At 26.8% G+C, this 16,835-nt stretch overlaps 1 protein-coding gene across 1 annotated transcript; it reads left to right on the forward strand.

The window, feature by feature from the left end:
• Window positions 1-15,862: 15,862 nt before the first annotated feature.
• On the forward strand, window positions 15,863-16,165 carry LOC136074010 (uncharacterized). The gene has a single exon (XM_065786307.1). It carries the CDS (start codon window positions 15,863-15,865, stop codon window positions 16,163-16,165), a length of 303 nt encoding a protein of 100 aa, XP_065642379.1.
• Window positions 16,166-16,835: the final 670 nt, after the last annotated feature.

Raw genomic sequence — 16,835 nt, forward strand, 5'->3', positions numbered from 1 at the left:
TGAACCCAGCGTTTTATTCTTTTACCAACTCTTCCAAGTTTACGATTTGTTTTATTATCTTTATATCTGTTATTTGTTCTTCGTAAACACGATAATATTCTTTTACAATTGCTCGGTAAATACTGATTATCAGTCTGTGTCGATGTTGAACTTTGTTTTGTACTTGTTTGTGTTTGAACTGCTTTTTTTGTTCTAGGAGCTGTTGTTTTTGTACGTGCCATATTGACAGTGTTTAACGATCTAGGAGTATACCTTATTTTAGGCATTTTTATAAAAAATGATATTTTTGTATTTATAACTATTTAATTATTACAAAAAAAAACAACATGGTATTTTTATATAAAAAACTACTCGTATTTTTTAGTAAAAAAAATGAAATACATAACAATAAATAAAACACGTTATGAAGTTTTTCATGATGGTTTTTTTAAAAACCATTACATTATTCAAAATAGAAAAAAAATTCCTTTTTCACACGTGCAACCCTACTCACCTGTATTAGGTAATTTTTTTAAATTATTTTTTATAAAAATAATCAATTCTTTTTTAAAAAAAACTTTTTTTTTCTTATAGATAAAAACATGGAAAGGCTCCATCAATTTCTTGAGCGTGTTTGTGAAAGAAATGAAATTACACGTAATAGAGAAGTGGGTCCATCACATTGGGATTACTCTCCTCGTAAGTTGAACTTGATCCTTTTTTATTTATAAAAAAGGTATAATTTTTTTTAATATTCTCTCTGTCTATTTTTTTTAGAGAATCCAGATCCTGAAAATTTATAGTTTATGCTTTTTTTCAATTTTGTAAATATTTTTTTAGAATATAAAAATTTTATAGTTGTCTTATTTTATTTTTATATTTTTTATACACATTAATATTATTATATGCAATTACATTAATATTTTATATATACTAGAATAAAAAATGATTAAAGAAATAATAAATTACACTTCAAAACAACTCCATCACAAATAGAAACATTTGGCGTTTTTAATAAAGTTTAGAAGAAATGAAATATAAAAAATCAATAAAAATTACACAAAAACATTTGATAAAATAAAAAACGTTTTAACTCTATATATACTAAGACAAGCAAATAAAAAGTTGGCAATCAAACATTTGTATTTTGTATTATCATTATGGGAAGATGAAAAGCTTTTATATAATATACAACAATGTAAATTATTTATATTGAACTATTTATATTAAATTTATATATTTTTTAGCAAAAAATAATGAATTTTATGCAATTAAAACTAAAAATAGCAGCACATTTGCAAACACAATGGCAAACTTTGGCAGAATATCTTGACTCCAAAAAACGTGAAATCGAATGTATACAATGTGATTACCATAATATCAACGAAAGAACGATGAGACTTTTAAACTTAATATATCAAAAAAAAGGAACAGAAATCGAAGCAGCTCGTGCTTTATATGATGCTTTATGGATGTGGTCACTTGACATTTCAACAAAAGAAAATAATTTAGAATTTAAAAAAAATATAGATGTAATTATGGAAATAATTACAAATTTTATATTATGTAATTTTTTTATTGTTTTTAGCAAACAAATATATAAAAAAAATGAAGCAATTTATCAAAAAATGTGGATGTTAAGCCTATATTATATTTTTTTATATTTTTTTTATATTTTATATATATATTTTTTCTTTTAGTTTTGGTGAACATATCAATGAAGAAACTATTTGTTATCACGACTTGTTATTGTCGAAAGAAGAAGAACATGATTTACAAGAATTAATGGAAATGGAAGAGTTAACAGAGGAAGTTTATGAAAGTTATTTAGAAAAATAAGTTCAAGAAATGGAAGAAGTGGAAAAATCAGATTATATTGAAGAGCTAAAATCACAAATGTTAGAAAAAGAAATGGAAGAAATAGAAAAAGAAGTTCATGAGATTTTAAATGAAATGGATTGGGAGCAATATATTTTAGACGTCATTAATAAAATGGACGATTTACCCGAACTTTATTTGTAATTATTTTTTTATCTGTAAATATATCTTTTTTTTAGACAACTAAAATAAAAAAATGAATAATAATGATGATTTTGAAGATATGTTTCCTGGGTTTGGAGATTATTTAAATGAAGAAGTAGAAAATATAACTTTTAACAATATACAAAAAGTTTTTGAAAAGAACCTTGAAGTACAAGAAGATATTGAAACGAACCTCATTTATATTTTTATTCTTTTATATGTTTTATTGAGTAATTTTATTTATTTATTAATTCTTTAATGTTAAAAAAGACATGTATATTTTTTTATAGTTTTTTATATAAATAAATGTTTTTTTTTCAGCAACTAATAAAAAAAATGGCAGACAACTTTTATCCTTGCTTTTTTTGTGACAAAGAAATTAGTGCAGAAGAACTTTTAAATCATCAAACAGATTGTTCTACAGAGCAATACTCACACGAATGTTTTACATGTAAGAAAAAGGTACAAGATTTGTTAAACCATGAATGTGATTACGAATTTCTAGAAATACAAAAATATGTTTTTTTTGTAATACCAAAGTCGATGATCAAGATTATTATGAACACTCTGTCATCTGCTTTCGATATTATAAAGAACAACAAAATCGTTATTTGAACCAAATAATTCAAGAAGAAAAGAAAAATTTAAATTATTTGAATCTTTCTATTAATCAAATCATGAATGGAATGAAGAATCTTCAAGAAATTACAACTCAACAAATGGTCATCTCAAAAGAAAAAGACCAAGAAATTAAAGATCTAAAAGAAGAAAATGTCAAACTTCATCAAACCCTAGCAGAAATAAATATGGAAATGGCAGAATTAAAAATTCTCTTTTATGACAACATGATGGTTTTAGCAAATCAACACGAAACAGAACATCTCAATCAAGAAATAACAAAACTTTATCAAATTGTAGAAGAAAATAGCACAGAATTCTTAGCATTAAAAAAATTAATTCAACAAAAGAAAGAAGTAAAAGTAATACTACACATCTTTAACGACACACAAATCATCAAACTCGATCAAATGAATCTCAGGCTATTATCAGATGAAGCATTTTATTCAGAACCCGTTCACACATCAGAAGATTATCGTTATCGTATAAAAGTTTATACTCGAAGTACCAACGTAAACAATCTAGCCATTTACTTTCAATTATTACGAGGTGACCTTGATGATGCTTTAAAATAGCCTTTTACCAAAAATGTCAATATGACCTTGAGAGATAAAGATAAATTTTTTACTCGTACTACTACGAATGATAATTATCTTCATAGTTTAAACAAGAGTTCTTTTGAGAAACCTACCAAAGAATATAATGTAGCTGTTGGTTTTAACATTTTTATTTCACATGAACAACTAAAACAATTTATTATTAATAATAATTTATTTATCACGATTACTATTCAATAATATATTTTATATAAAAAAATATATATGTGTACTTTGTTCTATCATTGTTTTTTTTTATATGTTTTTTTTGTACTTTTATCTATAATTATTAACCATTATTTTTTTAGATTAACTAATAAAAAAATGAATGCAATGGAAGTTTTCAGACAAATAACTGATGAGCTCACTTTTGAAAACGTTAGAAGTATTAGATTCGTGTTAATACTTCCACATGGTATCAAACAAAAATTAAAAAACGCATACGATCTTGTAGAGTATATCAAAGATAATGCAATAGAAGATTATAATGGAAATATTCATGAAAGCTTAGAAAGTAAATTGGAGTTTTTACTCAACATGTGTAAAGTAATTCATCGAAATGATATTGTTACTAAATATAAAAACAAAATTCCACGTCTACCTACTTATGAAAAAAGCATCATTAAAAATCTACCACCTGTTTATTCACCACCGAACGCAGTATATCCAAGTGCAGTCATCGAAGCCAAACAGGAAGAACTATTCCATTTTTATAATCCTGTACCAGAACCTGCTGAAGCACCTGAATGTGCCCAAGAACCAGAATTCATCTAAAACTTTTTTTGGGAAAGAAATTATAGTTTTTTACTTGTATAGTAATACTATAATTTTTTTCCCAAACATTAATTTTTTATTGTATTAACTATTTTGTAAATTTTTTTTTAGACAACTAATTAAAAAAATGGGCAGCAACTGGGGCAATATTGGAGATATACTTCGTAAAGAAGATGCTTCACTTCACTACTTTCTACAAAAACGAGAAAAAAAGCTCATAAAAATGGACAGAGAAACAAAAAAACGTTGTCGTTATTTGGAAAACATTCGTTCTTACATTAAAAACTTTGAAAATCAAACACTAATTTGGTTTACCCCAGAAGATCGTCATTTTTCTTATTATCTTTTTGATTACGACAATATTACATTGGATCACTTTAACAAATTTACCCATGAAAATCAATCTCAACTCACCTTGAAAGACTTATGTAAAAGAACTTTGGCATATCGACGAATTCGTTTAGAATTTAAACAGTTGCAAAAGAAAATTGTTTCTTTATTTGATAAAACCAAACTACCACTTACCAAATGGAAAAATAAAGATAATATTAGATTGTTCTTTTATAGCTTTCATTCACTAATTCGTTTTGAATTTAATTCCTTTTTGATATTTAATAATAATCGTTTATTATTTTTAAATCTTCAAAGACGTTATCTTTACAGATTATTTCATTTACTTTTTACAGAAATATCCTGTTTTGCTGATCCACGTAAACAACTGGAAATACATTTAATGAAAAACTATATCGTTTAATTATGGAATATATAAATTGGTCCAAAGAATAATATTTTTATACTACTGAACCTTGTTTTATTCATTTTCAAATTGTAAATTAATTTTTTTAATTTTTTTTTTAGATAACTAATAAAAAAATGCAAAGAAGCAAATACTTTTATGAATACGACATTATGCACATGTCAGTTGGTTTATAACGGAAACAAAAAATAAAATGGATCGAGACATGAAAACGTTAAAAAAATTATGTAAAAGAAGATTAGCTGTTAGAAGAATTAAAATTGAATTGGAATTATTAAAAGATCAGCTTGGAGTTTTATATTTTCGTTATCCTGAAAACAGTTCTGATGATGATTTTTTTTATATTTGTAAATTTAGTTCTTTAACCGATCACAATTTATTTTTTCGGTTGCAAAAAAAAATTATATTTTCTTTATACGAAATGTTTAGATCGCACTATAAAAATCGTTATATTAAAAATGAAGAACTTGATTTTTTTTATAATTGTATTAGAAAATACATTCAATGGGCATTAGATCAATATTATTATATTCACGAAAATAATTTTATACATTATAAAAATAATATTTTATATTTATAGCCAAACTAATAAAAATGCAACTAGTAAGAAAACGTTTTGAAGAATTCAACTTACATTATCACGAATGGGTATGGTTTTGTCCACAAACTAGACTAGATTATAAATACGAAAAAGTGCCAACATTAAAACAAATATGCAAAAGAAAAATGGGGTTAGTAAGAATACAAATTGAAAAAGAAACATTTTTAAAAGAACTTGCTAAAGTCATTCCTATTGAATATTACAATTCAGATCATGTTATTTGGACTCAAACTTTTTACAAGTCAACTAAAATTGGTCCTCGATTTTTATACAGAGAACATTTGGAATTTTTTTTTGATCAAGCTTTTTTTATATATATATCTGTTGAAATTTTTAACTCTCATTATATTTTACCCTATAACACACAATATGATGATTTTTATATATTAATAAAAAATATGTAAATTGGGCTTTACAGCAATATGATTATATTATTTTTCATGAATTTCTACATATAAATGATATTATTTTATATTTATAGCAAAACTAATAAAAAATGAACAAAAGTGGATATAGCAAAAGAAAACCCAACAAAAAAGTTAGAAAACAAATGAAAGGTATATTTTCTTTTTTTTCTTTTTTTTTAAAATAAATTTTTTTATTTTATAACCAATTTTTTTCTTTTTTTCAGTCATGTATCCATATTTTTTCCGTCTACAAAAGGAAAGCATACAACGTTCACAATTAGTTAACATGCGTTACTTTTGTGTCAAACAATATGGCGCATGCCAAAGTTGTCGACTTAAAAAAAATTAATTTTGTATTTTTTTATTTTAGAAATATATATTTTATCACATTTTTTGTGTTTTTTTATTCCTTATTTTTTTTATTTTTTATTCTTTTTTTATACCACTTTATACTAACATTCTTTTTTTTTTCTTTAGATATAAATAAAAAAATGAATAATAACAATGATGTTGAAAATTGGGAAGAAGAACTCGATGCTTCACCGTTCGAATTCCAACAACCGAATGCAAAATTAAAAAGACCATTAAAAGGACTTCATTTAAAAAGTTGTAAAAAATTGGAAATAACAAACTTCAAAACAAAAAAAATAGAAGAGTTATATGACGACCCCCCATTCCAAGAAGAATAGATATGTGATGTCCCCCCATTTGAATTAAATAGGAAATTTTATTACGATTAAATTTTGTAAATATTTTTTATGAATAAATTTTTTTATTTTTTAGCTAACTAATACAATGTCTGGAAATTAAAATGATGTGCTAGAAACTATTATTTTGTCAAAAGAAGAAGTATTATTCATTATGGAAATGGCTAAATTATATAACAAACGATTCGTTGAAGAACTCCAACTATATAATTCTTTCGTCACAATTGGAAAAAAACGTCACCCAAACATAACGTTTGAGAATTGGTCGAAAAAACACTACCCTATTTTTAGGGAACAGAATAAATTTAATTTGTAACAGTTTTTATATGAAAAAATTTTGACACCTTATCCTTTACTTTGTTTCTGCGCGCATGCGCATGCGCGTGACGTCGTTCTTTTTTGAACCCGGGACCTTTTTTTTAATCGGCACCTTTCGGTTCATTGATCGGTTCAATCGATCGGTTCATCGGTGCATTGATTATCACCGGTTATTCGTTTTTATTTGAGCTTTTTTTCTATTCGGACGGGCGGTCTCTTGAGTTTAAAATATTTCCAACATTATATATCATCAGATGATGCTGCTCGTTTATATAAATTCATTAAACTGTCAAATATACCACTTCCTTCAACAACTTGCTGCTTAACATATCTCTTATTTTTAACAAATAGCATTTTTATGGACGCAATTTTTTTTTTTTTCTCATATTATCATATTCATATTCTCATATTCATATTATCATATTGCTAGATTATTTTGTATTGCTTTATACTGATCACTATTCATAACACCTTGTCTTAAGAATTCATCACAAATTGCAACAGCTCCATTTCTTGATCCAGTATTACCTGCTCTCCATGCAGCTATACATAATTCAAGCCTATCAAGGAGTGCAATAGGATTGCTATGGAGAAAAAATTGGTCCTATTCCTGTTACTATTCTTCTTCCTATTCCTGTTCCCGTTGATTCAAGCTTTCTAGTTCCCTTTAACTCTCTCCAAATGGGAGCTATTATTTCTTTGTATTTTTCACTCCGAGATAACTTTGGTTTTCCTGAATCAGTAGTAATTGCATCTGTTTGTATTATTATATTTCGATAATTGTGAAGATCATCTATATTATATATTTCCTTATTAGGATTAGACTTTGTTAGTACTTCCCAAAGAACAGGAGTGCTGATGTATTTTATTCCATTTATATCTATATCATCATTATTAATTAATATTAGAACTTTTCATATAAAAATTTACCATCTTTAGAATGTATTTCAAATGTGGTGTCTGTAGAATTTTTACTATAAGTACACACCCTAAGTCTGTTGCAATTTTTCCCAACTTTAAAAATTCATCAGAAGGCATTATTTCTTTAGATCCATAAGTAAGTATTTCAGGATATGCATTTGAAAAGGTAAGAGCAAATTGATTAGCTTGATCTTACGATTTAGATATATCCTCCTTTATTCCAGATTGACTATCAATTAATGGCTTGTACAATTTTGACTAGTCTATCAGCATATTAGAATCTCCAATCTTTTCACTAAGATCATTCTGCTGTGTTCTTTTTTTACTCTCTGATAATTCTTTTACAATTTGATCACGCTTTTTAGTGACTGTAATTTTTAAAAATGAGAGTTTGTTTTTATATAAAAAAGATTAAATCACAACATAAACTTTTATGTTGTGTTTTATGTTTTACGTTTTACGTTACGTTTTGCGTTTTAGCAAACTATTTAAATAATCAATATTAAATGTCCTACAATTGTTTTTAATCTCAAATCTTTATAAACGATATCGTTTGTTTCTAATAATCTTAATATAAGTGCCATTGATAAAATACTTTTTATTAGTTTTTTTTGTTTGAAATCACACTCTAATTGAAGTACATATTTATCTATAATTCTTAAGTTATCCTGTTTTTTAACATTATTCTATTGTTTAATTGATTCTTTAATGTCTCTTTCTACACAATAAAAATCACTATCTTCATTCCAGATAAGTTTATAAAGTTTATTTCTCTCGTCATCACTATAAGTTGATGGTATCTGAAAGTTTCCATAATCAGTGATAAATATAGAGTGACTTCCTGAATCAACAATAAAACCTCCTTTTCCAAACCCAAGAAGTTCCAAATATTTTTTTTTATTCAAATCTCTTTCTCGTTTACTGCTTTCTAAAAGAACGAATATAAATGTTGCATATCTTATTATTTATCAATATAATGTTAAGCGACTATTTTTTTATTAAACCTACTTTGAACTACTTTAATAGCTTCTTCTCTCCCCTGGTCAATTAGTGACAACTTTGTTTGTTCATCAATTTCATTTTTAACTTTTATTCTAATTTGCTCCATCTTTGTCTGAAATTTTTCAAGTTCACCAAGTATTAACTCAAATTCCTTGTCATCTATATGCCCATCTACTAAAGCTTTAGAAGTATAATTGCATATTGTATTTAGTTTTGAATCAGCAAGCACTTTTATCTTTTCATGCTTTTCTGCTTTTAAATTCATTTTTTTATTAATTTGTACCCCTATTATTTATAACACACCTGCTCCTAATGCTGCACCATCACATGCAATAACTACTGGTACTGCAATGATTGTTGATAAAAAACCAATTCCAATAGTTCCAAGTGCCATAATGCTTGCTAGTAATGCATTATCAACTGCAGAAATTATTTTTACAGCTCTATGATATTTTTTACTTAGCGTTATTCTCTTTTCTCTCTCACGCTCTATTTCTTTTAGAATCTTGCCAATTTTTTGTAACCGATATGATTGATCTTGGTTTTTAATAGATTTTTCTTCAGGTGCATTAGGAAGAACAGGGTAAATATTGTTATTCTCAGTAGGTATATCTGAATAAATGTTATTGTACATTTTTTTATTGTATTCCATTTTTAATAAAAAAATAAAAAAAATAACACAATAGATTAACAAAACAAAAACATTCTCTTTTTTTTAATATTACATCATCAACTGAATTATTATTATTATTAATTACTACCAAGTCATCAACAGACTCTGCTATTATACAATCTGTATAATAGCAGAGTCTGTTGATGACATTGTAATGAAACTAATGCAACACCTTTATTAACTACTACACCAAACTTCAAAAGGAATATATTGATGTGATCGACATTTTATTGTAATGTCGTGTTGCGCAAATACATCATATCTTCCATTTATTAATATTGCAGGATGCTGTAAATTTTTATGTGATTTAAAAACTATAGGAGATGGTTCCGGTTTTTTATATTTGTTTGTCAATTTATGCACTGGCATGCTATTTGACATTTTATTATATATAAATTTTAGATTGAGTTTTTACAAAATCGTATTCAAAAATGGAATAATAGGAAATGGTGAATTTGGTCCTAATAATAAACCTGATCCTGTGGGAGTATAACCATTTCCAGCAAGTAAGTACAATCCATCACCTACAGAACTTCCTTTACTCAATGGTCTCAAATTTAAACCAAATCCTGTAAATGTTAATTTAACTCCTTGTCCATTCTTTTTCATGTACACAATACCACTTCCAGAAACGTTATTAATCATAGTTGATCCAGCTGCTGAACCTACTCCTGAAAGCAGTACTGTTGCAAGCGATTGTATAACTCTTGATGTTAAAGTACCAAGAAACGGTAAAAGTGCACCAATAAATCCATTCTCTATTTTAAAATTGTGTACTAGTTGTGTTTTACTTAAAATAATTGATACACCAGTACCTTTTTCATATGCTTTTCTAATTCTATTCAATTGTGTTGTTGTTACAGCTAATACATGCTCACCATTTAAATCTGAATGCAATAACTTAATACTAGCTCCAATACCACATTCAATTAATAATAGCTAATTTTTCTCCTCGTAAATTTATCAGATTTCTATCTTGATCAACCAAATTAGTCTCCATTTTTGAATTTTTTTTAATGTTATTGGTAAGTAAAGTAAGTTTGTTATCTCTTGAATAATTTTATATCCAGGACCAACACGTGGGAAAAATGAATATATAACGTTTTCTGTTGTTCCATTAATAGTATAAGTGTAACAAATAATCTAATAGCATCATCCTTTACAAAGGATGATGCTATTAGATTATTTGTTACACTTATACTATTAATACTTAAAATGTTTACTTTATTATCTGATTCATGAGATCCTGTTGATTATACTTGACTGTTAAAACCAAGAATAGATCTAATTGAATTTATAGGTCTAAAATCAACTTTATAATCTGCTTCAATATTTAAAGTTGTTTTCAATGTGTTATTTTCTGCTGAAAATATAATACTAGTTTTATCTCCATTAATAGTTTTACTATTTTCAGTAACTTTTTCCACAATATACTTATTTATATCATCAATCTCATAACTACCTTCTAGAATGTTTATATCTATCCAAGTTGCTCCATTATCTGAACTATATCTGAAATTGTTATTTAAAGAATCAACATTTGGAAAACTGTAAAATGTATCGAGACCAACTAATGTCATTTCAGAATCTTTATCTTCACTTAGTTGTATAATAGGAGCAAACTTCTCTTTTATATGACTACTTACATCATTCAATATTATATACATTTTTTACATAGAAAAAAATTATTTTAAACTTTAGATGGCAAATAAAAATTATCTAATCACTTCTATATTTTCCATTATCTATTTTAGAAGATAAATCTATGACAACAAATCTATGAGGTTCTGACCAAGCATGCTTACAAAATCTTTTAAACTCATCTTCGTTCATATCACTAGAAACATGATCTCTATAAATATGACTTCAATTCTTTGAATCTTGAGGAAATAAGCAAATAAAAATGGCATTTTCTCTAATAGTTTGTCTAAGAAACATAAAATAATTTTGTGCAAGATAGAAACAATCTACATTACTATGTCTTCCTCTTATATAATATTTTTCACACTTATTTTGTTTTGTTAATTGCAAATCATCAAATAACATCAAACAATTCTTAAGAATATCAAGATCTTTAGGATCTGGTACATCTTCATCTGTTTAAAAAAACTTACACTCCACCTCTGCTTTGTATTTTAATTTTTTTTTAAATGTCTTCAATTATAAGTTCTGGATTTGCATTTAATTTTTCTATTTCACCTTGAAGCTTAAACAATTTAAGAATAACTTCTTTTTGTAATTTTTTTTCAAAAGAGTTTTTCAATATTTTTTATTCTGGTTGAAAAAGAGATTGTCTAAAAACTTGTAAACTATTGTAGTCTAACCAACCAGGTCTTAAAAGTAAATTTAATAATAAAGTAGTTTTTCCACATCCAGACTTTCCAACTATAATTCCTCTTATACTTTTAGCTAACAACTTAATATTACTTCGCTTTTTTTATTTACATTCCATGGCAAATCTATAATGTCCGTTTTTATATTGCAAGATATTTTTTTTATATATATAAAAGTTTCTACATATGTAAAAATATACTGCGTTAAATGTAGAAACAAAACAAATACACTAAACTTGCAAAATGTTGTGAGTAAAAGCAATAAAAATATGTAATGTGGAACTTGCACTATTAGCAGAAAAACAAAAACTCAATTTGTATCATCCACTTTGCACGGATCCAAAGGATCTAATTCTAATGGATCTGAAATACCTCATACAGTAGGTCATTTAGTTAGTTCAGTTAATTCAATAACTAAAAAAATAAAATTACCATGGGCAAAGTTCCCTGGTGAAATGCATTCACCTGGAATGAACTTTGCTGGTACTGGTACTTTAGATGAACGATTAACTTCCACTGATTCATATAAAGAATGGAGTAAACCTATAGATGGAGTTGATAATGCAGCTTTTCATCACGATCTTGCTTATAAATACTTTGATGATACTGCAAAAAGAAATTTAGGTGATAAAATTATGATCGAAGAAATGGAATCTATAAAAAAACCAACAATACTTAAAAGAATTGAACGAGGTATTATAAAATCTATTATAGTATCTAAATCAAAGTTTGGGTTAGGTCTTTTAGACCCATATGACTTAGGTGTTGAAACTAATCAAAAAAACTACCAACAATCAGTAAAAAGGAAGAAGATAAAGACCTTAAATGGACTGACAAACTTGCAAACGAACTTCATAAACCAGTTGTAAAATATTTAAGAAAAAGAAAAGTGATTGTAAATGCAATTGAAGAAATATGGGCTGCTGATTTAGTTGACATGCAATCTTTATCCAAATTCAATGACGGTATAAAATACTTATTAATGGTGATAGATTTTTTTTCAAAGAATGGATGGATTGTTTCATTGAAGAGTAAAACTGGAGTTAATGTTGCTAATGCTTTAAATAAAATCTTTCAAAATTCGAAAGATCTTAAAAAAAGAAAGTGTCAAAAAATATGAGTCGTTAAAAGCTTAGAATTTTATAATAAGCATGATAAAGCATTAGGAGTAGAGTTATATTTAACTGAAAATGAAGAAAAAAGCTGTGTTGCTGAACTTTGAAATAGAACAATGAAAGATAAATTGTTTAAGTACTTTTCAGCTAATTCTACTAGAAAATATATTGACGTTTTAGATGAAAATGGTAAATAAATACAACAACACAAAGCATTCTTCAATTAAAATGACACCAGCTGAAGCTAGCAATAAAAAGAATGAGAATATTGTTTGGTTCAATCTAAATGGAAATGTACGATCAGAGTTTGTAAAACCAAAGTTTTCAATTGGTGATGGAGTTAGGATAACTAAAAAGAAGACAACGTTTAAAAAAGGATACACACCGAGATGGACTTAAGAAGTTTTTTACTGTTTCAAAAATTCAGTTTACAGATCCACCAACTTATAAATTAATTGACGATAATGGCGAAGAAATACATGGTACTTTTTATGAACAAGAACTGCAAAAAACGGATCAAAGCATATTTAGGATTGAAAAAGTTATTCGTAAACTTAAAAACAAATAATTAGTTAAGTGGTATGGATATCCTGATTCGTTCAACTCTTGGTGTGACAATAAAGAATTGATAAGTCTGATATAAAAGGAGTAATTTACTATTACGCTTGAGCTAAATTTCATTTATGCTTTGGACCTCAATGAGGTTTCAGTGATGAAATTATTGCTTGAAAAATTCTTCGAATTTACAAAATTACAGAAAATAGCTCAGAGTTTGTAACCATAATATATTAATATACTATGGTTGTTACCATTGTCTTTATATTTTGGTTCAGAAAGTATGGTTATAATGTAATCATAATTTATATATAGATTTTGGTTATGATGAAGTTTATTTTGGCTCAGAAATTATGGTTGAAGTTAAAGAGTAATTCCATGTCAAAACAACCAGGCCATGCAACCCTATGTTCTTGGATTTTTTTAATATTTTTACCATAGTTGGTACATTTTAAAATAAAATAAATCCCAAAATTTCAAGGTCTAACTCTAAACGGTTAGTGAGTAATGGTTGTTTTAATTTTAGCAACTATTATTGATTTGGTCATTTTCTGCCATTTTAAATTTACATTTCTCCTTATAAAACCAAGTCTTTAAACGTGTAATTTCTAAAAATAATGACTTGGCTAATCTCTAGGTGAGGAAATTAAATATATAAATAAAAAACTCATTTTATAATTAAAAATTACATAAATATCAATAATAAATGTTAAAATAATGGACACCTGCCACTGGAAAATTTTTAAGTGTGCGGTAAATTTGTTAAGCTTAAAATTTCAAATAAGATCATGGTATGTTTAAAGAATATTGTGTGAAAAAATCATTTATGTACTAAAAATCATTTATGTACTAAAAATCATTTATGTACTAAAAATCATTTATGTACTAAAAATCATTTATGTACTAAAAATCATTTATGTACTAAAAATCATTTATGTACTAAAAATCATTTATGTACTAAAAATGTATATATAATTGCAGGGGCGGACCACGATTTTTTGGTGTTTGAGTTAATTAACTTCCAGGTAAGTTCTATACTCCAAACCTTTGAATGTTCATACACATGTCATTTAAAGATGTTTTCCAAAAAATTGCGCTGCAAAGTGCCTGGGAACAAAAATACCCAAAAAGTAGAAATCATCCGCCCAAATGTGAGGGGAATTGACTTTTCCAAACAGAAAAATTACTTGCTTTAATAAGACTAAAAATTGTACATATTTTGAAAATAAAATCATTTGGCATTTTAAAAAATCATTCGGCATTCAAAAAGTATAATCATGTAAAGTTTACAACACCCTCAAAACGAGGGGGTTGTTTAATTGGGTATAAATTTTAAACAAATCATATTTTTCAATGAAATTTTATTACCTTAGAGTATTAAATTTCTACCTAGTTTAGGATATTAGAATTCATATTTCAAAAAATAAACTTCCCCCGCGTTTTGGATTTCTTATTTTTAGGGTATTTGTGTTTCCTGGTTCTTTGTAGCGCAAATTTTTGCAAAACATCTTTAAATGACATAAGTATGAACATTCAAAGGTTTGGAGTATAGAACTTACCTGGAAGTTATTTAAAATACAACCCAAAATTCTCTGATTTTTTTTTTTCAATTTTCGCCAAAGTACTTTAGGAAAAAATGAAAATTTCTATCTAAATCTAAGTGGTACTTAAGTTATCACAGTTTTTTTAATGTATTTTTTTATTTCGTTTTTCTTCCTTGGTTCCTTGTCTTTTCCAATTAAATTGCTGATTTCAGATATATTCATCTAATTTAAATGTTGCAACTAATTCTACATAAATAATGTAATTGTGCATTTTTAAATTTGCAAGTATAAGATTTTTTAATTCATTATCAAAATGATTTCATATGATATTGGTAAAATTTTGAAGTCAGAATGCCATAAAACCTAATATTCTAGAAATAAAAATTTTTTACTACATGACCTAAACACTGATACTCGTCAAAACATTTTATGGAGATCTGAGTTGTGTGCTTGTGAAGAACTATTCAGTATTTGTAATCACCATTTTCACTACTTTGGAAAAAATTTGAAAAGAAAAATGACAATTGTTGTAATGTTTATAAAGTGCATAAAAAAAATAAAAATAAAAGGTAATTTGATTTTAAATATATTTTATGTAATTATATTAAAGAAACTCTTCTTTAATTTTCAAATTGTATTACTTTTCTGATACACTACGACCATTTTCTATAGACGCACGTAGAATTTGGCGAATTTACAGTGTTACAGTGGTAATAAAATTGTTCTAACGGTACTTTTGAATAAGTGTATGTAAGAAAACAATGATCCATTATGCATCTGATTATTAATTGTCTTGATTGTATTAAAAAATTTAAATTTTTAATATTCACATGGCAATTTTCTATAGACGCACTAAAGTTTTTACGAGTTTTGTTGCAAATTTCTTATATTCTGTAGTATTTTTTATCTTGTGAGTCGAAATTAAGTTGAACTTAATCAAATGCTGAAAGGAAAGGTCCTTACCGATATTGAAAAAGGTCAAATATTGGCTTATCATCGAGAAAAAGTTCCAAATCGAGAAATTGCTAGAAGATTGAAGAGATCAGATCACGTTATCCGTAATTTCTTGAAAAATCCAACAGATTATGCAACAATCAAGAGGAAACCAAAGAAATCTAGGGTTTCAGAACGTGAAAAGCGCAGAATTGTTCGACTCGCATCAAATTCATCAAGAAGTTTGAAAACAATTAAGTCAGATTTGGGTTTAAATGTTTGCAAGGAGACGATTAGAAAAGTTCTTTAAGACATCCCACACATAGTACGATCAAAAATGAATAAAGCACCAAATTTAAAGCTCGTTCACAAACAGAAACGGATGGAATTTGCCCGTGAAAACATGGCACGCGTTTGGGAACAAGTATGAAATTTTAGATTAAATTCTCATGAATACTTAAGATGTCTAAATAGCTGAATATTTTTGTTTTCAATACCAGGTGATTTTTTCAGACGAGAAAAAGTTTAATCTTGATGGGCCTGATGGCTTTAGTGGCTACTGGCGTGATTTGAGGAAAGAACCCAAATATTTTTCGACAAGGAATTTCGGTGGTGGATCTTTGATGGTTTGGCTTGGGTTTTGTGCAACAGGAAAGTTAAATTTAGCATTTACATCTTGCAAAATGAAAAGTTCTGAATTCATTGATGTGGTAAAATTATGTTTGATTCCATTTAAAAACAAATATCGACGCAAATAGTTTGTTTTTCAACAAGACAACGCCAGCATTCACACTAGTAACGAGACTAAAGCTTGGTTTGAAGCTAAAAAAATTGAGCGAATGTGGTGGCCTGCTCGCAGTCCAGATTTGAATCCTGTTGAAAACATCTGGGGAATCATTGTAAGACGTATCTATGCTGACCAGAAGCAATATAACTCTGTGGCAGAGCTAAAAGTAGCGGTATCAGAATGCTGGGAGGAT

Source organism: Hydra vulgaris, chromosome 01 (assembly GCF_038396675.1).
Source record: "Hydra vulgaris chromosome 01, alternate assembly HydraT2T_AEP".
In the NCBI taxonomy this organism is placed as follows: Eukaryota; Metazoa; Cnidaria; class Hydrozoa; order Anthoathecata; family Hydridae; genus Hydra; species Hydra vulgaris.